Genomic DNA, 27,292 nt, shown 5'->3' on the forward strand with positions numbered 1-27,292 from the left:
GGCCTCAAGTGAGTGAAACAAATTCCATCTGATTAATTTTTAAAATATATTTTATTTATGTTTAGGTGTTTTTCATATACAATTAGATTTAAATCTCTACTCACTCGCGAACGGAGTAGATGAGTGTGTGGGTGTCGCATAAATTTGTAGGTACCTTAGGCATTACATATCAGAGACAATCTATAGCTTAGACGATATACATACACATATTGTAGCTTAATTACATTTACGTATCGTAGACGATATTCTGGTTTCATATGAGTGAAGAGGCGCTAGCTAAATTGTTTGTTAGATGACGTGATAATGGGTCTTCGCTGGGTATGTACTTATTTATATAGCGTCGTTTAAATGGGCGTGGGATTACAATCGATATTCGTGATAGTTGGTGAGTAGGAAATCTGGTTGGCCTGGTGCGTTACGATTTGACAAAAAAGTACGGATATTGTGGTTCAGCTTATGTACAGAGTGTTGTAATCGAATGTGAATGGTACAACTTACATAGGCCCTAAATATCTAGCATACATACATACATACAAAGAAGGCAATTTATATTTAGCTTTTAGGCTTTTGCTTTTGTTAAGGGTTTGTTCTGAGAGACTCTAATCTACTATTTGGATACGTCATTTGTGTGTATTGCAAGTGGATTACTTAGTTGTAGGTTGCGTCTAACAAATAATAAATAGTTAGTTCCAAATAAAGCTCGATTTGTTCAAAGTTACTCGTAGATTCTCGTTCCATTTGAGATTCCGTCGAAATATAAAAAATTGAAATAAAAAATGTTCACTCTATCCTTGAGCTATTCTCAGTTTTGTCTGCGGCATCTTATAACTATCCTAATGTACAAATAATTGCTAATTAAATGAGATTTATGTGTCTTAAGAGTCAAGCTTACAATTAACACTTAACAGAGTGATGGGGTAGAACTACCTCTTCTTTAGTTTTTCTTTCACTGTTTTAACCTCCAACTAAGTTATCGAATTTCTGGTTAACAAAGGCCACATGAAGTATTGAAATTGAAATTTTGATAAACCTAGAAGGGAGACTCTAACTTGGCCAAACACACAAGGAAATCAATAATATTCTCTAGACTTTATACATTCAGCTGGTTGTGCTTCCTCCGCCGCGCAAGTGACTTTGGGCTTGTGGCAGTGGTGGCGGCTCCGCCATCAACGGAACAATAGTTCATCATCCGGATCGAACTGGAACAGCTCCGCCTTCTCCCAGTCCTATACGTCGCTCTGCTTGGCGTTCGTGTTGATGATGAAGGCGCCGTTGATATGACCGTTTCCGTGAGACTTGCCATTAGGTGTGTAGAGGTTCGTCAGGCCGTTCTTGCCGTTCGCAATCATGATGGCCGTATGGGGGGTGCTACCGTTTAGTTGCGCCACCAACGGATTCTTTGTGGCCTCCGCCGGCGGCGTGGTCAGAGGCGGAGTCACTGGCGATGGCTTGATCAGCTCCAGTTTGTCGTCGGTGGAACCCTTCAGCGGCGACTTGATCAGTGCCCCGTTGCCCATATTTCCGATCGGCTTGCGGTGGGGAAGGGCAAATCGCAGTCTATCCCAGAACCATGGATCGCCCCACTTCAGGTAGGTGTTCATCTTCAGGTAGGCCTTCAGTTCCTCGTCCAGATTTTCTACATCTCCAATGTCCGAGTAGACGATAATAATGATTCGAGAACGGCCCTCGTTAAGAGCCGATCTGTGAGCGGCACGGAACTCCATGCGAGCCCACTCCGACTCAATGAAGTTCTGGCTGAGCACGATGATGGTCCGCCGTGAATCCGACACGGATCGCATAATGTTCTCTGGTATGAAGCCACCCACAAGCCAGTCGCGTTCGTGCACACAGAGCTGGAACTTTTGAGGACCTCCCTCCAGCTGCTGCACCAACTGTTCGATGAAGCTCTGATCCTTGTGGGAGTACGAGATGAAGGCGTCGAACTTTTTGTCCTTGTCGAGCTCTTCCTCAGTGACGAACCACAGAAGCATATTGTGCGCGTACAACCAGATCTTGATCTCCGTTTGGTATTTGTAGTACAAGGCAGCAGTGAATCCGACCAGAAGACCCGCGGTCGCAATCACCATGGCCAGGGCAATAAACACACCTTGATCAGCCGGGCAAATATCATCGGTGGAGAGTTCCACCATTCGGGTTGGGTGCTCGGCATTCATGCACATCATCTCACCGCGGTCCTCGATTCGATCAAAATTGTCCTGGGTGAAGAGCAGTAATTGTTTTGCATCACAGTCGCATTTCCAAGGATTGCCGGACAGTTTCATTGAACCTCGAAGCATGGTATGGTTGAGGAAGCCCAACAAGGTAGCGTTCAATAATTGCAGGTGATTTCTTCGCAAGTCCAGGAGATCCAGTCGGCTTGGCAGTTGGTTTGTGGTGATTTCGGTAAGATTATTTCCAGCGACGTGGAGACTGGTTACCTCACTATAGCCAGGATTCATTTCGCCAGAAGGCAGATTCAAGAGCGTATTGTTCTCCATATGCAGCTCCATCCGTACAAGATTCTGTGGCCGTTTAGGCAGCCTTGGTACCCGAGTCATGTTTCCATTGTTGCAGTTAACCAATAAAGCTTTGTCGAAGGTTCGCACCCAGCAAGAGCATCCTTGGGGACACATACGCTTATCCATATCGGTTTCGGGAGAATCGAAAGGACATAGGAGCTTCTCCGCCATGATCCTTTTCACTGAAGTGCCTTCTAGGGCACTGGGTTTGCTACAGACAAGGCGATCTGTCTGAAACTTGAAATACTTGGAGTATGATGGCCTATGGACTCCTCTGACCAACTGGACAAAGTACAGCATCGTACAGTCGCAGTCCAATGGATTATCATTTAGATCAATGTTCACAATGCTGGAATCAGTACTGTACCCGGGCAGATCCTTTTCCAGGTGGATGGATCGTATCTTGTTGTGGGTCAGGTTAACTTCCAGCTTGTTTCTCGAGATGAATTGGATGTCCTCGAAGTTCAAAGAGCTGATGTTATTGTAGCTCAGATCCAAGGTGTGGAGTTTTGTCATCAAAATCTTCCAGTCATAGTAGATTACCATGATGGAGTTGTGGCTCAGATTAAGGGTCTCTAGGTTCAACAAACTGGAAAATGGTGAATTTGGATCGTTCACATGGTTGGTCAGTAGGGACTGCTGCAAATCGATGTTGTTATGCTCCAAGTAGAGGTGTCGCAGCCATGTAGTGGCAGTGAAAGCACTGTGATCAATGATGTTCAGGCGATTGTTGCGCATAATCAAAGTTTCCAAACTGATTAGTCGGCTGAATAGTTTGCTGCAATTAAAAAATAAAAAAATGCACATGAGTTTAACAGAAAAATTAAAGAAAAAACTGAAATAGAATAGTTTTCATTCGTTTGTATAATTTACCTGCTAATGCCCGTTAGGTAATTAGACTCCAGATTCAAATCTTTAAGCTCCTTGTTGTGCTCGAAAATTCCATCTGGCAGATGGGTCAGCTGGTTGTGACTGAGATCCAGACTCAAAAGGTTAGACTGGTATTCGAGGAGCTTCGCGGGCAGAGTGGTTAGACGATTGGATGCTAGGGAGATGTTGGTGATGCCCGTTGATCCCTCCAGAAGATCGCCTGGCAGGGACTCTAGATCGGTTTTTAGGAACAGCACCTTCAATTCCGGCAGATTGGCAAAGAGCCGCGAGGGGAGTGTTGTGAGTTTGGCGCGATTGTTGGAGATTCGCACTTGTTGGAGGTGAGTGTTGTGCTCGAAGAGACCCTCGGGCAGGGACCGGAAGAGATTGGCGCTCAGGTTGATTTCCCTGAGGTTGGGCATAAAGAAGAATACATCGTGGGGCAGAACTTCAATGCCATTGGCGTGCAAATCTATGTCCAGCACCGAAGTCGCACCCTCGAAGTCGTACTTAGTGAGGTTGTGCAGTTGGTTGCTCCACAGATTCAGGTGCTTCAGTTTTGGCATCTTGCTGAAAATTCCGCGTGGCAGGTGTTTAAGCTGGTTGCTGCCAAACTCAATGGACTCTAGGTTCTCCAGGTTGTCAAACAAATGCGCCGGCATTTCAGCAATATTGGCTCTAAGCTCCAAGGCGCTCAAGTTTCGCAAATCGTTGAGCAAATTGGCGGGAATATGCGTAGGACGACGGGATGTGAACCTCAGACGCTTCAAACCATGCAGTCGCTCAAAGTGTGTCCTGGTTACGTTCATGCCCAGGTTGTCGCTCTCGAAGATGAGCATCTGCGGCGTCGGCATGCCTAGGTTTTCTAGGATCCCGGCTATGGGCGTGTAACCCGGCAACAGGCATCGCTGCATCTGCACAATGTCCATCTCCCCGATCCGCACTTTTGGCAGTTGTTTGTAGTCTGAGGTATCCGTGAGATTGCATACGATCTGGACGAAGCTCCTGCTTGGCTGGATGCTCATCCGGAACTTTGGATTCTCCGCATATGCCGGGCAGATGATTTCGAATTCTGACATGACGGGCGAGCACTGGCAGGCCATGTTGATGCTCATCTCATTGCACTCGTCCCTGCCAAAGGCCGCTACTCCCGCTGGCCACTGGACCATCTGCAGGAGGACCGCCAGGAGAGGCACCATCATCTGGCAAGCTGCTTTCGGTCGCCTCATGGTGGGCTGTGTTCTTCTTATCCTTGTGACTGTTTCTTGTTGCTAGTGCTTCTGAAAAAGGGTAAATAAATGCTTAATTAGTAATGGAAAAAAATACTAATTCTTAGGAAATCGAAGGCCGCAGAGAACTATGGTATGGCGGCGCATTTGTCATTATCATAATAACAAGCTGTTCACAAATATTCAGAATTTAATCAAAAGACAGAGACTCGGAGGAGGCAACCAACTTTAACGTAATTATATGGCTGTGAAACAAAAGTGAATACAAACATTAGCCCTTCGTTAATGGAATGAGCTCGGTAAAATGTGTGCTTCACACCGACTGTGCGCTGAGTCTCTCTGAGTCCTTTGAATGAGGCTTAATCAGGGACAGTTAATTAAGCGCGAGTCAGAATTTTTGACAGCTCCAGCGAAATATTTAATTATCATCAAGCATACGCTGCGTGTGTGCGTTTTCGGCGAAGAATGCATTTAATTTAAATGGGGAACGAAAATTCCGAATCCAAAGCAACACCTATGCGGCAACAGCCCGTGCATGTAGAGTACTCCTTCCTGACTGTCATCCTTTCCGCTCGGGTTGTTGCCGCTTTTGTTTTGTGCGTGGCCAGGGCAATGTTGCATTTCATGGTTGGCTCACCTCGAAACCACGCCCAACTCCTGTTCCACCGTACCCTGTAATCCGGGAGCTCGGCTCCCCCTCCGGCGCAGGCCACTCTGTGGGGTCCTGTGTGGTGTAATTACGGTCAGAGAGTGTATAAAATTTTGTAAAACGCCCTCCTTGTCCTGCTTCTTGATGATTTTCCTACTGCTTTCCCACTTCCTGTTGCTCGTGTGGACATTATGGGGGGGTGAAGGCACTTTACGGTCTTTGTGCATTTAATGAATTTGTCATGTGCCAGAGTGCTGAATAATACGAGATTTCGTTAAAGCTCCGACAACTTCAAACCAACAGGCAGCTCTTGTCCCGTCAAGTCCTCCCAATCTGATGGTGACAATTTAATTGTGCGCATTACGAACAATTTGAAAGGAATTCAATTAAAAGTTTTTGCCCTTCTAGCTGTCGCTTCTACTTCCAAAAAAGGCAACTTTAGGCCATATTGCATTTACTGTCGTCTGCCGGCCAAAAGCTAAAAAAGTCTCGTGTTTTTCGCCGGCCTCTGCTGTGAAGGGCGCTTTTGAATGAAATTTTGATAAGGCAATTTAATTATGCGCGCCGTAATTTGATTTTCAAATTGGTGACTTTTCCTCATTAATTAGGACCGAACAATGATGAAATTTACAAAGTTTCCTCCGGCTTCTGGCTGCCAAAATTAAATCGATTTTAACTCAGCTCGCTTATTGTTACCATCGCCTTGGATCGGAATTTTCTACAATTCTTAGTAGTCCTAGCTTATTACTTAAAATTTTATTCAATTTAAAGGCAAGCTTTCAATGTTGTCTGGGAGAAACAAAAGAAACAAAACCGAACATCACTTGAGCTTATTTATTTTGCAAAGTGTTTTGCCATCAAAATATTTTTCAATGGTTATGGTAATAGATATTGAAAATTGCAGCTATTGTGTGAGCTAAATGTTTGTCAGTCATCAGATTGCAGATATCGACTGGAGTTTTAGAATCACCCTTAAGCTATTAGACGGCAGCATAGACACGCATTGTTGGCCCACCGGATCGGGTTTATTTGAAACTCAGCACCTGTCTTTTGGCATCAAGTTTATGTGCAACACCGGAAAAAAAAATTCATTTTAGTCATTTAATAAATTAAGTCTTCATTGAGGAGCAAAAATCTGCCTGTTAAATTGAAGAATTATACATTTATTCTTATTATTTCTTTTATAGGACATGTTGGGCTTATCATAATCTTTTTTCCGGTACTTAGATTATGCAAGGCCAGATTTCTCCCCCACCTGTTATTTGTATAGCCAACTTCAATTTCACATAAAACTTTAAACACTTTTCCCTGAATGAGTCCACCTTCTCCTTTCCTTCTGACGAAGCTCATCCAACTCCTGCTGTGTTTTGCCTTTTAAATTTCTTATCTTAGACGGCTACGTTTCCAGGCGAAGTTGGCAAGACAGAACCAGCCAGCCAGCTAGTCAGTTAGGAAAGCTCGCCAAGCTGGCTATTGTTGCTGCTTTTCTTGGCAAGATTTTAAACATTTATATTCACTTAGGAAAATTACTTTTAGCTTTTATGCCACGCTGGCCGTGTAAATATCCAGCAACGAGCTGGAACCTGCCTGGCTCATTCAATCCGCATTGATATCCAGGGCGCGTTTTGTTTATGCAATCTAATCTAGGCGAATGGCTGGCAGTTTGTTGACATCTCGCTTGAAGCGTAACCTTCGACCCACTAAAAATGAAGAAGGAACCTGCAACACCAAAATTTACCCTGAGCCATCATGCCAGAAGTGTTTGCTTTTTCCTACATAGCTCCTAGCTTGACACACTTTTTGGGGGGGTCCCTGCCAATTAATTGAATCCTGCCCTGGCACCCAATTTAATCCCGCCAGGCAATTAAAAATAATTGCTCATTTTACACACATGTCTAAAATGCCTGGAAATTATGAACATAACGTCTGTCCTTTTGCTCCTTTGGCACCTTCGGCTTGGGCCTCTGTCTGCTATTTTGCTGTTCCGCTCGATTTAAAATTTTGTCTTGTTTAATTAGACGCTTCGTGTCGTTAATAAAGGTTAACGAAGTTTTGCCAACGCGCAGATTTTTCACACATTCTCACACAGATGGCAGATGGAAGGAAGCCCCAGCAAGGATACTAGCACGTAGCCACATTCGCATACTAATACCCATGCCCACGCTCACACACACGTAGAGATTCACAGACATTCCAGTTGAGTGCGCATTTTTGCACTCGCATGCTCGCTTCCGGTATGTAACGGTACTAAATTCATTAGGCACACTAAATTACAACCGCAGGCCCGGCGTGATGAGGTTGCCTGCCGAGTTCCAGGAGCTTTGAGTGCCGAGGAGCAGCTCCTTGCTTTCCTTACCTTGAATTTTTATTGCTCACCCAAGGAGTGGGGTACACAATGTAAGCCTTTACCCCAAAACCCAAACCCCCAGACTTTCTCCGTTCTGTGTGTGTGTGTATGTGCTGGTTGTGTCTGATGTTTAATAGTCGTACCGCCCGCAGCGTGCTCTTGGAAAATTGGCTTTCGGTTGCCTGCCGCAGAGCATTTTATTATTGCAGGCGTCAGGCATCATCAGCAGCGGCAGAAAGATGCGAGAGGAACCCATTAAATGGTTAAGTTTTCTTAATACCCGACAGTCAGGATTAAGGCAATGCCAAAATGTTTAAATGGCGTTGACATATTGTGCGTCCTTTAAATGAAATTCCACATTTCCCATTTTCATGTGGCGCCAAGCTGCATGCAACACAAAAAGCAATATCAGGGGACTGGCAATTGCCATGCCAACTAGAGTTGCGCAACAGTACAACACCACACACATTCATCAATCAACATGACTAATTACTAGTATTTCTGCCAAGCGGCAGCAGCCTCTTCAACCCGGAAAAAAGGAGTAGCAAATGGATGGCTAAGAAAAAAATTCTGAAACAAGTTGTTTAACAATTTCTTATTAAAAACTTACAAATGCTTCAGAAAAGTTCTTACACGCATGTGAAGTGGTAGTCCGGGCGGAAGGGTTTTCCTCGATTTTCCAGCTCCTAGGAAACGAAAAGTCTGGCCAACTGCGGTTTTTGTATCCCACTAGCACTGGCAATGTTTCATTTTCATTTTCCCCATCCGAATACAACTCGTATATGTACGTGCATGTGTAGGCGGCGGTTGTTGGTTGCTTCCTTGGCTGGTTGTTTGCCAAAGGATTTCAATTCCCCCAAAAACTTTTGCAAGTCTTTTGGCCCCATGTTTTTGGTTTTACAGGCATCGCCTCCAACACTTTGGCGAACAGGCAGGCAGCCGAGACATGTTTATATTGCTAGCCAGATGGGCCAATGTATTGGCAACTGAAGCTTTAAGTAAACATCTGTGTTCTTCATCTCAAGATGTGCTCCTTGGACGTGGCAACGAAGGGTGGCACTTTGAGAGTCTCTAAGCGGGTCTTAATATCGGAAAATTGGAAACGATTCGATTGGCAATGTTGCAGCAGACACAACTGTTTCATAAGGAACACCTCCTCTTAGTCAACACAGAAAGAAATCATTACAATTTGAAGAAGATTTATAAGAAAATATGTATATTTCAGCTGGATATTCTTTAACTCTTTGAACTCCAATTCTTCAGATGAAGCATCTTCAGATGAATTCATTAAAACTGCTTTAATTATTTATGGCTAACGCCTTCTGGAGAACTTCCGAAAAGGCTCATGAAAATTTCTGCGATGACTTAGACTTGGAAGTGATAGAGAGGTTGAAAGTACTCACTCAGTGAATTGAAAATACCTCGAAGCTGCTTACGCTATAACGCATTCTGCTCAAGTGCAAACCGCTGCCGGCTGAAAGTGCACAGCGTGGAAAACTCAAAAAGGAAATGGCTGGAGGGAGGAGCCCAAGTGCAATGGATGAGTGTAAGAAATGCTTGCATTTAAATGTAAGATTTCTATTAACAAACGCATCAGCGAAGCTCAACTTTTTAGCAGACGAAAAAACAACTGCAGCATCAACTTCAAAGTCAGCGACAAATCCATAAGACACTCGCTCACTCATTACTCTTGCCAGCTGCACCCAGCTCACTAAAAGTTCAACTTACAGCCGACAGCTAAGCAGGTGAAAGGAAAGGGGTTAAGACCTGATTTGCGAATTCCTCCCTGCCGGCATATATATACTTCCCGGCGAAGGGCCTCTCCATATCTTGTTGAAAGGCATCTCATTGTCTGAGAAAATGGAAAGGCGGGGAGACGCTGGTGCTGCAGTTTTTTTTCTTTCGAGCTTCTTCGCCAAAGTGAGGAGAAGTCGCCAAGTGAAAGGCTTTGTAATGTCATTTGTCTGTTAATCATGTTGTCGTCCCCAAGTTTCTCGCAAAGTTTTTAGCATAATGCGCTCGTGCCCGGGACAAATGCAAAAACTTGTTGAGCCGGGACTCCAGTGGATTGGTGCGGAGGGGAGCCTCTTTAAAGGCAGGGGTTACCTGCAAGCATGCGTGACGCATTCAAGTTTAATAGGCCCCCATTGTTGGCCACATCGATGATGATGATGATGACGGTGTTGTTGAGGTTGTTTTTGTTTGGCGCACGCCTTCGGGACTGACCAGAAAACGCAGAAGCGCCAGTGGCCGATTGTTTGCTCTGGCCTGCCCGACCTCCTCGTCCGTTTAGCCCCGAAAGTCTTCGTCCCAGCCTCAAAGTCACTCAAATGGATACTATGCGGTCGACCGGGCCCACTCCCAGCTCCTTGGCTCACTTAGCGCACATCCTGTCAGGCCAGGTTGATGGGATGTGGCCGGTGGCCAGCGGCCAATAGCCAACTATGTTTAGATTCGGTGGATGGGCAAACATTTAACGTAAATTGATTTCCACTCGCCAGGAGATGACGCAGTGCACACATTCTGAAGTTCACTTAGAAAATTTTCCTTGTTTATTGTACATGTTTGATTTATTCCTATGTAATTGTTTGTTATTGTGTGATGGACACTTTATTAATCTCGACCTTAATATTGGAACTATTCTGATTAAAATAGATCTGATATCCAATACTTTTTGTTCCGTGTCTGGCACAAAAAGGTGGTCTTGTTTTCGAAATAGTTTTCGCTGGCTCTTTGGCTTCATTATTCCAGCACCATCAATCTCCCGAGCCAAGTCCACTCTTCCATTCTTCCACTTGCAACTTGTCATTTCCTTAAGCTCCGGAGCTGCTGCTCAACTGGAGCATTCCGCCCAAGCTAAGTAAATTTATCTGCAAGCTCCACACACGCACAGTCCATCACATAAATAAACAACTCGACTGAAGTATGGGAGTATGGAGTATGTGCTATGGGGCATGAGGGTTCTTAGTTGGAAGACAGCGGTTGCTGCTGGCTGCTGGCGGAATAGAAATAAAATAATAGACACCCAGTCCACATTCAATTTGGCCGCAACTCCTTGAGCCGCTAGCATCGTAAATGAAAATGTCGTCCATTGCACGCTCGGCCAGCATTCGTTTAAAGAGAATTTTATGGGACAGCAATGGTATGGGTACGAGTGCCCTCATATTGTAAATAATACAGCATAATACCAGCCCATCCCAGCCATGAAAGCTGTCCAAGCCATCCAACCCACCGACAATCCGCCAAGGTTGGCCGACTGGGGACCTACGCGTACACTTCAATTAACGATGGGGATGAGACTGAGGACGACCTGGCCAAGCCGCTGGCTCTGGGCTGTCTTGAATCTTCGGGGACAGGTTCCACTACTACAACTACTTAATTTTTCGTACCCACAGAAAGCCGTCAACCAGCAGTACCGGCTACTGCCTGCTGTCGTCTCTGCATTCAAACTTTTCCTCTGTCTCTGCGTATTTTTATGCTTTCTTGATTTCTATTTATTCTGGCTGTCGTTGCCCGCTGTTTGTTTGCTGTTTTACCCTGTCCGGTGCCGGCCCTCATAATTTTCGCTTTGTTTTATTGTATGCAGCTTAATTCGCCGGGGAGAGGGTCCGAGGTCCCCAATCCGCGATACCCAACTGTATAGCACACAAAGTCCTCCTCCTCTTCGGGCTGCTCCGATTGTGCTGCCGCCGTTGAAATGTGAGTCACGTTTAAAGTTCTGCGTTCAGTGCCCAGCATTGGGGCCTTAAATGGCATGCCTGCCTATGATTATGGTGCCTTTTGTGCCTCCCCTTAACTCCCGACTCCATTGCCATATATAGCGCTAATTGTGCACATTTTGCGCTTGTTATAAATAAACGCACACAGCTTTGTTGCCCATTAAAGAATTCTTCAGGTTCTTACGCTAAAGCAAGTTCAATAAGTGCCATATCTTTTTGGCAAGTAGGTTGGCGGGCTCTTTAATGGTAATTAAAAAAAAAAGTAAACATAAACTTCGTCTTTAGTCATCGACGATAATTAAGACACATTAGCAACGCGGGCCTGGCGGCATTTTGGTTTGGCGTCGGAAAACTTTTACAATTTCCTTGTAAGAATTATTCATAATTTCACAAAATATACCAACTAAATGATTTTGGGGAGAGAGTAATTCTATTAGGTAATTCCCAAAAATATCAAATGAAGACTGGAAACAAAGCATATTTTGGTGAATAAAAGCCGTAAGCCCCATATCATTCCATCCGCTCAGAGTGATTTGTGACTGACTAAATCCCAATGCAATATTTATATGTAACATGACAATTTTGTGTGCATTTTTGGGCAGATTGCTTTATGCAACGGTTGCATACACAGGAAAAAAACGTTACCACATCCGGATACAGCAAAATCCGTGGCACCGTTGAATGTTCGACTTGGTTTTGGCAACCATAGTTAAAAAAGGCCTGGTCGGTCCTCCACTGTCGGCTAAATCCCTGTCAAATGGGTGTTTTTATTTTCCGCTTTCTGATTTGGGTTATTTATTGTTTTAAGGTCATTTTTTGGATGTTTTTTACAGGCCCCTGGGGCTGTGTATTAAATATGTATAAATATTGATAGACGTTGGCCCGCTTTGATTAACATTTAAAACGGCGATGGCAAGTGTCGGCATATATGTTGATGTATGTTTCGCACGCATTTATAGAGACATTAACATTTATCATGGCCCCCAAAAAAAGAGAAATGGGTGAATCGAGGGACATCGGGGGTTGGGCCTGTTTAACATAAATTTGAGCCGCGGATGCGAAGGATGAGCCCCGAGGACAATACCCAACCGCATTGGCGATAAATAAAGATTAAAATCTCAGAAACGTTCACAAAAGTGGCTGGCACTTCATTTCAATTTTATGTACATAAGTATTTATATGCCTTTGCTCTTACGCACACACATACGCGTGCGGTGGCGGTAAATCAAAAATCGCTGCCTACTTTTTGGTGTCATAAAGCAATTTTCCAGAACCCTGTCAGTTTGTGCGAGTTCGCTGCTCCCAGTGCGTGCATTTGTTTGCATTGTCGCCACACAATAAATGAAATTTCATGTTGCAATTGCGAAAAAAATCGGGAAAATTAAAGTGGACGCAGGACAACGCCTGTTGGTAGTTATACCAACATCAGTTGGTGCGAAATGAAAAATCAAAATGGCGACGACCAAGTAAAATCATTACGTATACGCCGACTAGTATTAAAATTCACAGCGTGCCTTGTGATTTTTATGCACGCGCGTTCACTTTCCGCCTTCGTTTTTCTTCTTTTTTTTGCGTATTTTTATGGCCATTAAATCAAAGTACAAATAAAAGAAAGTAAATAAAAAAATTCGTTACAGCCTTAATAGGTGGCGGGGGTGTCGAGTTTCAGAGAAGCGAATGCGTGGTCTTTTGGTTTCAAACGAAAAGCTGAAATCTTGTCATAAAAATGCGCGAATTCGTAAAGTGCACTTTACGCGCAACGTTTGTGACCAACGCTCGAACTTAATGAACGGTCCATGGAGACTGCATAAAAAAGCCAAATAAAAAGTAAAGTAAAGGAAAAGCTTACACCTTTATATGCAAATAGTGGATGGATTTGCTTTATATCAAGTATTTGATATTTTTTATATTTTTTTTTTTGGGGAAAAGCAACGTCATTAATTATGCAACGCCCACTTATGATACATACTGGCTGGTAATTTGCTTTTAATTAGACTTTAATATTTGGACCAACAGCTGCAATAAACACACAAATATTTTGCATAATTGTTGGCTAAAAATTTGTAGCCAGTGCCAATGTCAGCCAAGCGACAGTAATATGAAGCCGGAACGAAGTCCAAACCGTCAAAAAATAATTTGATGGTAATTCGCATAAAATTTGTACATTTACATACATTTTCAAATAGGCGGCTGCACACAATCACAGCCAAATATGTGGTGGTTTCGCCTACTTAGATGGCTATGGCAGAGGAAGGACCAGCATTGGCAGGCAGCATCATTGGGATAAGCGTGCCCGGCTGCATTAATTGGTTTTTCGTTAAAATACTTTATGGCTAAGAAGGGTATGGGAAGAGAAGGGAAGGGGATCATTTTGGGCCAGGGAGGAGGTGTTGAAACTATTCATTTCATATGCAAATGCAAATTTAATGAGCTTTAACTGAATGCCATGCATGTGCGGGTGTTAATTTTGCGTGTGCCTGTCTGAGTGTGTACGATTATAATGCTGGGGAAAATATTTTGTTAATTTTTAATTTTAATTGCAGTCGCTTGTTCGAAACTTTATTTTATTTATTTATTTTGCTAGCGTTGAATTTTGCATAATTATGTACTGGCAATGCCTGTCAACATGGCAACATGTTCACATTGGAAATAAACATTTTATTATTTATTTGTCAAATAGGGAGTAGCAGAGTTCGTTGCGCTCGGGTTGCTGCTGCATTTTTTTTTTGGTAGGCGTGACATCGCATCAATTAAACTAATTGTGCATTTAAATTGGCAAATTATTGCCCAATCCGTAATCATAAATTATTTATGCAATCAATTTACATAAAGTCAAATAAACCATCGAATATAATGTTTATCCATGGCCGCCAGGAACGGCAGGCGATGCATTTTTCGATGAGACATGAATGCTGAATTTTATATAGAACTTGTCGGGCTGTCTGCTTAGTCTTATTTTCGCTTGTCAGAGTTGGAGTAGAGAACGCTTTTATTTTAATTTGCGGTCAGCAGCCACACGGCACGGTTCCCGGTTCGTGGAAAACCAATTAAGTGGGCTCTAAAGCTGGCTCTCGCTGTTTTTCTAGGAGAGTTTCAAATTGAAAACCATGTGCGAATTTAAACATTTTTCACCACGTTTTTTCAGTTCAGTTTCAGTTTTTGGTTGTCAGTGCTCAGCTTTTTCAGTTTCTGGTCTGTGTTTGGTTTTTCGTACCCTCTGCTAACTTTGTGAAAATTTAATTAAATTCTTCAGCTCTTTGAGCCACAGGGATGCACCCTTAACGCATAATTTGTCTGCCTGGAAAGCGAGTCGTGCCCTGTATACTCGTATATTTATTTGGTTTCAAGGGCTAACTAGAGAGTTGCATACTGCTTGGGGCAGGATCCTCGTGTGTGGGGACAATAGCCGGTTGTGGGTGCGACTAACACTGTAGAAGTGCATTAATAGCTGGTGGAGCCACCGACACATAAAGCTTTTCAGCCAGTTTCAGTATTTTTTTTGCATTGTTTTAGACGCCCCATAAAAGTGTCGCTGAAAATGTTTTAAAAGTGTTTTTCCTTATGCAACGGCAATGGCAACTGCAACAGCAACGACAAAGTGTTTGCGGCATATATGTATGCACGAATTTTTTTATGCTGCTCCTGTTGACATTTAAAAAAATGGCTGTCACAATGCATTTTCGTATTTTGCATTCGCAAAGAGAGAAAACTGAAAGGCGGCAATAAAAAAGTAACAACAAGTGCCTGGAGGGGGTGTTTTTGGGGCGTTCATATGTGTCTGTGGTCGGGCGTCTGACAGTGAGTGATAAAAGTTATGAACTCTTGGAAAAATTGTTGAAAAATTAGAAGTGTTATGTGTTTTTTTGCTTGCTATTTTCGCGTTTGATTAATAGACGTTTTTTGTATTATTTTTACATTTTTTAAAAAGTAATTGCGGCTTTTGTTACACTATTTTTTTGCTCAAATTCATAATTCTGTCCTTTGGCACGGAAATATTTATTCAATTTAATTTATTTATATTTGCTGCTCGCTTTACGCTCAATTAATCATTAAACCGCAACAAAAACAACTGATGGAAAACTATCCTTTGAATGTTGCATTTTTTAATGATAAACAAATACACTTAATAAATATACAAATAGACATTTTTCTACTATTCGCTCTTTGTGTTCGCTTCTCGCCTGCATAAATTATAGTTTTTAATGAATATTTATAAGCAGAACTTGACGCGGGCAGTAATAATATTTATTTTCACTTACCTTCCTGGAAATTGTCCTTGGCTACGATGGTAACGGTGGTAACGGGAGGATTCTTATCCTTTTCTCCTGCTCTCCTCTACAGATGCAGCTGGAGCTCGTTGTACATTTTTAATGTATTTTTAAGTAATTTACTGCAACAAAAAAGCGTGAAAAATATGCAAATTAGTAGGGGCTTCGAAACAGGAGTAAGGAGTAGGGAGCGGCGTCTTATTAACATTTCAAATGAGTTGCAGGGCGGGGCCATTTCTTCAGCGACTTTTCAACTTTTGCCAGCTAGACAAGTGGCTGGCTGCATATGTGTGGGAGTTGGCTGTCATTATGACACTAATTATGTCATACATATGCAAAAGTAGCAAACAAGCCATGTCCGTCGCCCCCTCCTAGCCATGTGAAGTGGGTGTACATGACACGTGTGTGTAAGCCACTTAAATTTCAACGCATACGTAATGCCTATTCATGAGAGATGTCGCCTGAATTGCCCCCATCGCTTAAGGGCGTGGCTGGATGTGTATGCTTAATTAAATTAAGCTTGCTGTTACTTAGAATTTGCAATGCAGGCCATAACCGCAAACAATTTGCAAGTCAAGAGCTTATAATGCAGACAAGAGGCGGTAAAAGGATTCTGCAATGAGGACTGCAACTTGACATGAATCGCTCGGAAAGCCTGCCGCCCGAGAGCAAAAAATCCCTCAAAATGGAATACACAAATTTTCGAGATAATTTTATTCAATTTGCTTTGCATTTTCACGAATTGAATAAAACAAGAAAACCATTTTGTTTGCAAATAGTTGCAAGAAAATAATTAAGAACTAAGTCCACATTGCAAATAAATAACAAATTTCTGTCCCAAAAACAAATTCAAGTCTACGTTTTTGGCCAGGGTTAGAGGACAGAGGTTAAAAGGTCGAGCCATATCCTGTAATTTGTTTATGTGTGGCCTGCAAGGCTTAAAAGGGGTGAGGGTAACAAACTGTGCCAAATCTACATATTTGAATATATTTGGGCAGGGCCATAAATAAGAAAGCATCTTTGTATTTCTTTGTTTATTTTGTATGCATGGCCAGTTCTTCCTCACTAAATTCATCAGCTCATCTCTGTCTCTGTGGCTGTCTGACTGTCTGGTTGTCGGTCTGTCAGTTTCGTGTACGTCTGTTGTTATTGTGTTATTTTATTTTGAGGCCTAAAAATCTCCAATTGCTCGTTGCATACAAATTGCCAGTTATCTAAACTGACAACTTTTGAGGAATTTGAAATTCAATTCCATCTCAGTGAAAAAGGATTCAGGGGCAAATTTGAATAAATTCCAAGTATATTATATTCCTCGTATCATTGTGTGACTTGGCTGAGTATTTGATTCGTACAAGTCTTCAGATTGCATGTTTTGCCAAGATTAACGAAACACTTTTCCCAGCACCTCAGCACACGCCACTGTATCAGATTTTGCAATTGATTGAGATACCAGGTGAAGCTCTTGAATAGTGTCTTTAATTTCTTTGTTACGGTGAAATGTTCTATAAATTGCTCTTTTATCTGTATGTATCGCGGTAATGCGAGATATATATCTGCTAATTTGCATAGGCCCGAAACCGCAAACCCTTACAGCCGCTGCCACATTATGTTCCTGCATTTGTATTCACCCAAGCATGCGGTTACATGCATTCAGCACAAACAACTCCCCTGCCCGGCTGTCTGTCTGTCAGCTCTGTCTGGCTGCATTTTCATATTGAAAATCACTGAAGTGGCAGACCAGTCGCCACCACCCTCCACCCACAGGACGTCTCTCTGTTCCATCCCACCCACCTCAGTTAGTGAGCTTTGTGTGGCAATTTTGGTTCTTTTACTTTACGAACGAAAGATTATACTCATAAAAAAAGAGCCGGGCGCATTTTAATTTTAATAGACATGGGGCTGCATGGCTGGATGTTGGCTGCATAATGAGTGCTGCTTAGGGCAGGCTGCTCTCAATGGATGTTAATAAAAGTACGGCATGCATAATTTTTATTGCTCTCCCACTCTGCCCACTAGTACCTCAGGCTAAGCCCTTTCTAGCTGCTTCTAGTCTCCTCCTTTTTTTTGTGTTTAAATAATGAAATGTGCAAATGTGTTGCCAGGCCGGGCTCACAAAACATATGCAGATACAGATACATGTGCCGCCGTCAGCCCCAGTCCCCCCCAGTTAGCTCCCCCCAGATGCACGCGCTCTGCATTTTTACATAATTACATCGCAGCTCCGGGCTGCCTCCCCGCCGTAGCCCGCTTTTGTTTTTTGTTTAGTTGCTAATTTATTTGTGTATGCATTTGGGTCCCTCCATGGCTTTTCATTCATGCAACTTCTGGCTCCGTTCTCGTTTGATCATTTCTTTTGTATGAGTTTTGAGCAATTTTTGTGTTTTTGTTGAGCACATTTAAAATGTATCTGGCGGATATGCTGTGCTGTGTTTTGACTTGGCTCTGCAATCGTAATAGCTTCAACGGCAGCTCCCCCTCTGGGCCTTTGGTATCTTTAACACATGTTTCATGGGCATAATTCGCGCTTCACTGCCTTATTTGGTGGCTGGAAAAAACCTTCTAAGTGTTGCAGAAACGTTGCCCTGCTTCGGTTTCGTGCTGGCACTTTCTAAGCTTCCCCCTCTTTTCATTAGAGCCATGGTTAGCTGAAGTTCTTTATGCAGTTGTTTTTTGTTATTTTGTGGTTGTTGTCGTGTCTGCTTTTTACCGTTTGTTGCGGCTTCGATTTCCCATTATGCGAAAGGTAGAAAAAATAAAGAAAACTAGTTCTTGTGCACTGGGTTTTCTTTTCTTTTCTAATCACGTTGCCAACCACAGCAACCAGCTCATTGAACCAGGAAAGTAGATTTATGCATTGTTCTGGCCAACGTTCTTGGCAGTACACACGTATACGGTAGCATAGGTGTTGTTGCGGCAGCGGCTGTTGTGCAGCGTGTTAATTACCTTCTGGGCGGTGGACTTGGAGTAGAAAGTCGATGCCAGGAAGCGAGTCGCACGCATTAACCACAACAAAGTTCCATGGGAAGTTGGCTTTATTTTTTTTGTTTCATTTTCCCAAGAACTGCTTCATTTTCCGCACGCATAAATCATTTTTTATTAGCATTAACACACGATGAACTAAGCCAAAGGCTCAGATTTCACTGCCAAAAAAATTTATTTGACTTCAGCTGCTGGTATTTCGTTCTTTATGCTTTGCATGTTCAGCTTTAATTGAAATATATGACTGACCTCAAAAATCGGAAGGCAAAAAGAATGAATCGCATTCCAGTTCCCCTGCCCATTTCTCACATCACGCAAAGGATCGTGCCGCACAAGAATGTATATACTATATACGTACATACGTATGTACTTTGCTTTGGGTATATTACTCTTGACCTTTGGGCAAATAAACTTATTCGGACAAAGCCAACAAGCGAGAGCCCTCTGGATTGAACCTTGAAAATTTGGGTTTTCTCTTAACCTACTTCCCAATGAACAAAAAACTGTTGTAGCTGAGTAGGATAAAAAAGCAGTCTTTTCACTTTCGTGGAGCTATTTTCCATTTCGGTTGAGGTCCTTTCCGTTTTTTGTAATCAACAAAGTTGAACGCTGCCATATAAATATTTGCATGGCCAGGACCAAAAGGAAGTTCAAACAAGAAGAAGAGGAACAACTTGCCGCGCACTTATTATAATATACGAGCAACAACAATGAAACAACAGCAACTGCAGAGCAACGGAACGAAAAACAACAATAAGATGGCCAACTGACGCGTAAATGTGCAAAAGCTTTAAATTAAAAGTGGCGGAAGGTGGCCTGGGTTCACATCGGGGATGCTGTTGGTTGTCTACGGAGGGGTTGTTGTGTCAGCTGTCGTTGTCTGGACTTCATTTTATGCGCTGACAATTTCTCATTATTAAAATTACAGCACCCGACCGACCGACCAGGCGACCGGGCAACCGCCCAACAAGGGAAGCCCAAAAAGAAAGCAGAGTGACAGAAGTGGAGGACAAACAAATTATCTTCAGTTGTGAAAATGTGAAAATTATTTCTCTCTTCCATCGCCTTAATTTCATTTGCAGCACTCGCCACACTGTAAGTCTTTATCCGTTCAAAAGAAGGCGATATCCTTTTCGATCCTCTTAGGTGCACCTTTCCACCACATTTCTGACACCACACCAGCGTCCCTTCCTTTCAGTGGCATATTTGTCTTGGCTATATAAATCAGCAGTCGCATGTCATTAACTAGCGATAAATCTGTCATAAACAATGCAACACATAAATTGCCGCCCTGGCGGATGGGGCTAGAGCCTGCTCTGGGGGGAGTTGGGTGGTAATGGGTTCCATCAGTAGTGAAGGCGTGGCAGTCATCATCAGGGCAAACAATGTCGAAAATGCAAATCAGTAGAGTACACTTCGTGGCCCCAGTGGGTGTGTGGGTTGCTGGGTGATGGGTAGTTCGGTGGATGTGGATGATGGCGCCCAGGAGACCGGGGGAGTGCCAGTGGGGCGTGCCAGAGAGAAGGCGGAACTTTTAGTCGCTGTCGCGGATGCCGCACAGCGGGCGACATTATGATGTTAACGAAACAAAGGCCTGTTGTTTGCAACCCGATTGTCCGTTTGTGGTCGAAATGCTTCTGTACAAACATATCGTATAAGCATAGGTGTAAGTGCAAGTGCGTGTTCGCATTGTTAAATTTAAAGTTTAAACCAATATTAAATTGGTGGAATATAATTTTTGCCCAGCTCTCTCTTTTGCACTAGTAACTGGCACTCGCTTTTCTTTTCAAACTCCATTCGTGACTTTAATAACTTAATTTTTTATGGTTACACCATAGGCAGTGCTTAAATCCACCGAAATAAAAACACTGGCCATTGCACTTAACAAATTGCAACGCAGTTAAAATTACAAACTGCCAAGTATTTGGCAACAGCGAATGCAATTTTGCAACAAAAGTCTTTTGCACCAAACCCAATAGAGGCTATACACATGCAAGGGCTTTTAAAACATGGGCTTAGTCAAGAGGGTTACTAAGGTGGGCTTGGACGGAGAGTACCTAAAAGGATACAAGTTCTAAGAAAATGTATCTTCAATCTTAATAATTTCAACTTATATAAGTTAGTGTTTGCTATTATATACAAACTGTTTTTTAGTCTACGCCCCTGCTTTTAAATGGCGATACAAATCTGAGGAATGACGTGGGCTAAAACGCTTCAATTACAGAGAAGTTGTGTTGGGTGCAAAACTTTGCGGTTTGTTGCCGGTGTTCTCGTGCCCTTTGTTGTTCCAAGCTGACCACTGGTCGCTGCATTGACATGTAAATGACCTTTAATTGATGGGCTCGTGTGGCTTGATTGAGTGTCTCGGAGATGTGTGGTGGTGGGGAACCGCAGGGTAAGGAGTCCAAAGAACTCGCGCATGGTAATTTGCATTTTGAAAATGCCGCAACTTTTGTAACTTTATGTGGTGGCCTTTTCGCCTTCGAGCTCAGTTCTCCAGTTCTCCAGTCCTTCTGTCCTTTTGCCCGCTTGTCTCTCTGTCTGTCTGTCAGTCAGTCTGGAGGTCTGGCTGGATGGCAGGGCTGGAGGACTGCCTGGTTACATGGATGGTAAAATATTTATGTAGCTTCCACCCAACTGATTGCGGCGAAAAAGCGCAGCTCGGCGAAATGAGAATTTATCGCAAACACATAAAAAACGGCAACTCAAACCCAGACGCCATGCCCCCAGTGTGAGGAGTGTGTGTGTTAATGGCTTTTTCGTGTCAGTGTATTGGGGGGAAAAGGCTTTCCGTCTCTGTCGCACGCCTGCACTTCCGCCGGAAGTTTGCATGTTCCTATATCATTCGAAAGAATCTGAAGCGCGCTTAAAAAAGCTGAAAGGCAAACGCAACATTACTCTCTCTCTCTCACTCCGATTGCCCAAAAGGTTACCTCCATTATAGCCCTTTATTTATGATCCAGGTTCACTCACACACAAACACACATACTGACACTGTACATACACATACAAGCATGTATGTGTTGCTAACGGTAATTGCGGTGTCCGCCATCGCTTGGCCCGGCCCTCAAAGTCGATAACATGTCATTTGAGCGTCGCTAATGTCTTCATTTATTTTTAGCAAGCCGCGCCTCACTGCTGCTCGTCATCCGTCCAGTTGGCCCAAACGAGCTGTTTGTTTAGATAAAAGTTTGCTTTCGCTGCTTCTATTCCCGGACCTCATCCCGCTTGGGCTAAAGCTTCGGCTTCTGCTTCAGCTCGTCCTGGACCCTGGATCCTGGCCGTACCCCCGCTTCGTGTGTGTTGGTCATAATTGGACAAGAGTTCGGGCCTTGTTTACACATGCATTTTATAGACGCTTTTAACGTGCCAATTTTGTGTGTGGCGCTCGCTGCGTTTTAACCGATTCGGGGTTAATGTGAGGCCGACCATCGCACGAGTTCATCGGTTGAGTTGAGCAGTTTGGTCAATTTCCCACATCGCCAGGAATGAGACTTCATTAGCTTGAGGCGATAAATTCGTTAGCGCACAAGCGTAGGACACGGTTAGAAATTCTTTCCTCAGTAGGAAGACCAGTAGGGTTTCAAAGAAAAAACTTAAGTTTCAAAAAAGTTTTCTTTCTCTGTAGCATAATGTGCCATACACGGCGTAGAGCTCAACTGAAGATGCCTGTCGCAAGTTTTTTTTGGCCAACTACGGGCAATTGTCACGCACACAGATGTCCTTCGGAGTTTGGGGAAAAATGGAGGCTCACGCAACGGCCACGTCCGCAGTCGTTCGCTTTTGGCCACCGTAATGAAGAATGGCTTCTGAACGTTTTAATGCCACATAAGTCCTTTGGCCTCGCCAAAAACGCTCTTTTGACGGACGAGACTCAAACTTGGCTAATTTCTCAATCAACGAATGGCGCTCTAATTGCGCATTAGGCTGAAAGGGAGGCCATGAAAGTAAGGAAGCAAAGGCAGACGGCACTTGATGGAGCTGGAAGCCATTTGAGAAGTAATCAAAAATCCCCATCAGAGTTATGAGAGTTTGCCAAGTTTCTTGGGTTCTTATTTTTTTCGGGGAGTTCTTACCCCAACGCTTATGCAGAAATCCATAAAAAGTAGCTCGACTCACATGCAAATAAAGGATTGTGCGGGGCCAACGGAAAAAGGAAAACGGAAGGACGAAAAGAACGTGAACGCCACAAAAGATGAGCCACCACCCGGCAGTCACTTAACCCATTCCCATTCTTAACCCACAGCGACACCTTCTGCTGGTTTTTCTACTGCTCCCCCAACTCAACTCCACCAGCCGCAGTAATGACAGTTCAAAAGGGCAACAAAGTACTAAAAATAGTGGAAATTACCGCAGGATATTCAAATTTCCACATTGCGGAGAGGTAAGGACATACATACGTACATAAACTTGAATGTGTGGGTGGGTTGGTGAATATTGCACATGGCGTGCAATGGAAGTTGTGCCATTATAGACCTCAACTCCCAACTCTGCATTCGACTCAAAAGAAACTGGCGGGAAGCAAAATGCGCCAAGCCAGCCAAGAGCTTTTTGTATTGGATAACGGTTGGCAGGATCTGCAGACAGGACTCGCTTCCAGTGCCAGGGCCAGTGCTTTTTGGCCTTTGGCATGTGGTAGCGAGTTCTGGCGATAAGAATCGAATCCTTTTTGCATTGCATGTTAACACATGCAAATTGAAATGTCTAAATCATGCACACACACAGGCACAGGCACTGGCACCTACCCATGCACATCCTTTCCTTCGGTGGAAAGAAATGGAAGTGAAAAACACGGGCGAGGAATGCCGAGAAATATCTTAAATTGCATTTTAATTGCTACCCCGAAGCCTTGCCATTTTGAGTGGCTAAAGCAGTGCCAGATAACAATCGAGACTAATATATTTTGACGGGCCATTGCTAGGGCAACGTTTAGTGGTTTTAGTGGCTCACCATCGCCAGGGCCTTTAAAATGCCTCGCGAATGGAATGAAATACTTGCGGTGTAAACCGCAGAAAACCCTACACCCACAATTGAGCACACTCACCCAGCACTCCTACACCCATGCCCGACCCACCGATGCAGGCATATAATTAATTATTGTCGCAACATCATTAATCAGGCTATGCCAGGACATCGTTTATATCAGCTCCTACTCGCAACAGCCATCCCTCTCGCTCGTGGCACGATTGTGGGTCCTTTGGCTCTGCCGCTTGTTTATTTATCTGTTGACGTTGTTGCTGTGTGTAAGTGTCTGTGGCAGATTATGGTCACACTGTGAGTAAACCTCAAACAAGCACTTAAACGCATAGAGTGGGCCAAGAGCGGGCCACAGCGAGTTAACCAACTGACTGATGACTGTCGTCATGTGCGTGTGCCCTTCGCCACGCCCACATCGTACCACTCATTCACCAGTACCCAGTATCCAGTACCCAGTTCCGGCCCTGGCCACCACTGCCACTCTGGGCCAAAATGAAAAATGATGTTTTTAATATGCAAGTTCTACATTCAGAAGTAACCGAGTGACAAACAATTTGAGTGGCAGAGCGAGTAAAAGTGTCAAACTGGTTAATGCCATCAGGCATTTAGATTTATCCTCGGCTCAAATGCGATTAGCAAGTTAAGCGACATTATGGCATTAACGGCATATGCATTATTTTATTAACGGCCACATTAAGGACTCTCTATTAGAGGCGGTTAATTAAAATTATTAAAATTGCATGCCACTCGCTCTCGAACGAGAACGAAAATCGGCCGGCTATGTGGTTATTCTGAAAATTAATTGGTTGAACCCAGTGGAAAGCATTTGATAATAAATACTGAAAATATGCAAAATGGAATATTATCCACATTATCGTTATTGTTATTATTATTATTGCCATCTTTTTGGGGCACTCCATTAACATAACGATAATGGCGGCCTGATGCCTTTGTCGACGATGATGTTGACAATGCCTCCGGATTGTGTCCTGCTGCTGAGGCATGCCGCTGCGGCTGTTTAACTCTGCACTTTGGCATTAAGTATTTAATTGTTGGCTGCATTTACCAATAATTTTACACAAAGGACTGTGTGACATGGGCGATTAATTAAAAAGAATACGCTCTGCCACAGACAAAGGACATCCACAGCCAGTGGCGGTAGCGGCGGCGCCGCCGTCCACAAATACAAATATATAAAAATTAATGAAATGTTGTGTTTATACAAATGATAAAATATTTATTAATTGGCCACAACGAAACATGTCAACACCTGTTCCGCCCGGTGGGCGTGGCCACGCCTTAGCCTATGGGCGTTACCGTAATTGTTTCTCAACAGGCTGTCAGCAGAAATGTGACAGCACGGAAAAAGGAACCGGGGTAAAAGGTGGCAAGAAAAATCAATTTTCTGTTGACCAAAGTCAGGCATAAATATTTCATAAAATTAAAAAAAATACAAGGGAGCAGTGTTTACTCCCTGGACGAGGGCCCCGAGATTGGAGATCGAAGAGTAAACAATTGGCCAGACAGGGATGAACGGAAGCCAGCAGGACCTGGCAAAAGTTATTATTGGAAGGAAGTGGAAAACGAAAGGGGTGCAGGACAGGGACAGGCGAGCAATTGAAAATCAGCGCAAAGTCAAACGAAATACGAATCCATAAAATCGGATTTTCAATATCGACAAACAGATAGAAATGCGGACGGGGCGGGACACGCAAGTCAGGCTGTGTACACACTTGATACTCGAGGTCTGTTGCAGACAGGATGGCCAGGATGAACGTCCTTCGAGCGAGACGCTTCCTTTTGCATTTCATTTCGAGTTGCATTTCATTTCGAGTTGTTTATCGATAAAAACGCAGCAACGGCAACGCCTTGGGGTCCTTCCGTTGCTGGGCAATCGGAATATGGACCGTAAATCATTGAGAATTGCTTCAGTTGGCAGCCACCTTCCATTTTCCTCCGCTTCCACTATCCTGGAGTAATTTATGTGCGTTTGGGTCGGAAAACCCACCCACTGCCCGCCCATCCACCATAAGTGTAATAATAATAATGGCTTAATGATTATGTTTGTCATAAGCGGCCCAGGCAGCTACGAAGTCGGATTACGTTTTATGAAGTGCCGCAGGTCAGGCTCTGCCTTTGGCCTCAGGATTTGTCAACACCCCTTTCAGTGGGTTTTGGTTTCTGTGTGTGGATTCTGGTTGCTCGGGGGTTGTGCATGCTTGTGTTTCATAAAAAATGTATTTATGCCGTATTGGGATCATATGCAGGGAACTCGAAGCGTTCCCTTTCCCTGCTTTTGGATCAATAAATTGACGGCTGAGAGCCCAATCTTTCTAGCTTCAGCCATCGCCTGATTTTATCCTGTTTATTTGCGTGCGGAAATGAACACATGAAGCCGTACAAATAGCAAACATAGAAACGCAATTACGCCCACTTCCTGGGAGCCTTAACGAGAGGAGTTGGAGGGTCATAAGTTGGTTTTTATTCCATACTACTCGGGTCCCCCATTTCGGTTTAATAAATGCTTAACGCACTGTGTGAGTACGCGAGTGTGTGCGTTTGTCTATCGGCAAATTATTGGGTAAGAGGGAAAGCCCATAAAAGAAATGTCATAATACATATTACAAATATAATAAAGTGCCCAAGGACACACGATGGCACGAATCGCTGGCTGAGTAAACAATTGTGTGCTTGCACAAATGATTCAGCATCAGCTACAGCTTCTTCTCTGGATTTAGCGCCAGAATTGCTGGAATATCGCGAACGGATCCTGCCCTCGGCGATGGCCTGGTGCTGTCGCAGCTTAGCAACGCAACTGACAATCACAACAGCTTAGCGGGCCAACTGCCACAGCCAGACACAAACGCCTTGCTGCCTCGAGTGGGGCCAAAAACGATGCTTAAATATAACAACAGCTCAGGACAGCGGAGCCGTAGAAAAAATGCGAGATGTGGCGGAATATAGCATTCCACCGCTGATGAGCTTTCCCGATTGTCAGGCGGCAACGTGGCGTATGTGCGATGCGTAATTTGTTATCATCACCACCGCTGGCTGCCAGATTCAGGATAATAATTTCAGCCTGTCGTCTGTTTAATATTTTTCGCGCCTAATGAAAAACACAACCTGGGCTTAGGTCCCCAGGGGAGGGTCGTTTTAGGGGTCTATGAACTGCTAAACCTTCTCGAGTGAGTGCTCCGCTGCCGTTCGTATCATTTGTCACGGCCCCCCACTCACACCCTCACCCAATCTCCCACTCACATATGATTATGCGACATTTCCTTTTTTATTTAGGACTGGGCGTTTTTTTTTATTATTTATGTATACGTGTGCGTGGACTTGTGTTTGTTAATGCGTTGCCAGGCTGTTAGTGCAGCTTTTAGCAGTTGGCTGGGTGCTGATAGCAGATAATCATTTGATGAGCTTTAATGTGGAATCGTAACAAGAGTGATTCCGGGGCACGTCTAATCCGCTTCGAATAAGTAATACTTTTTATTGCGAGCCAAGTAATTAGCGTGCAATCTGCTTAAACAACAAATCCCCTAAACTTAAGATGCGAATTTGTGAAAAACGTTGCCAGCTTTTCCCGGAAAATTATTGTAAATGTGCGCCTACATTCATTTATTTTCGTTGGAAATTATATTCAACGCTGTTCCATTCATTTCAGCGGTTTGGTCAAATATTGTTAAGCAACGTGTGGAAAAAGTTGTGCGTAAATAAAGGATATTCACATGCAAC

The 27,292-nt window shown here is 43.6% G+C and overlaps 1 protein-coding gene across 1 annotated transcript in view; it reads right to left on the reverse strand.

Annotated features, from left to right (window-relative positions):
- Positions 1–32: 32 nt before the first annotated feature.
- The window catches only part of LOC6499252 (protein toll), a 42,136-nt gene continuing 14,876 nt past the window's right edge, over positions 33–27,292 (reverse strand). The window contains exons 2-4 of the mRNA XM_001954985.4: positions 15,593–15,723; positions 3,393–4,669; positions 33–3,297 (exon numbers count right to left, since the gene is read on the reverse strand). Of these exons, the coding sequence (XP_001955021.1) occupies positions 1,227–3,297; positions 3,393–4,618 (3,297 nt within the window). The 5' untranslated portion in view covers positions 4,619–4,669; positions 15,593–15,723 and the 3' untranslated portion in view covers positions 33–1,226. The remainder of the gene's footprint in view (positions 3,298–3,392; positions 4,670–15,592; positions 15,724–27,292) is intronic.

This window comes from Drosophila ananassae, chromosome 2L (assembly GCF_017639315.1).
Source record: "Drosophila ananassae strain 14024-0371.13 chromosome 2L, ASM1763931v2, whole genome shotgun sequence".
Lineage (NCBI taxonomy): Eukaryota > Metazoa > Arthropoda > Insecta > Diptera > Drosophilidae > Drosophila > Drosophila ananassae.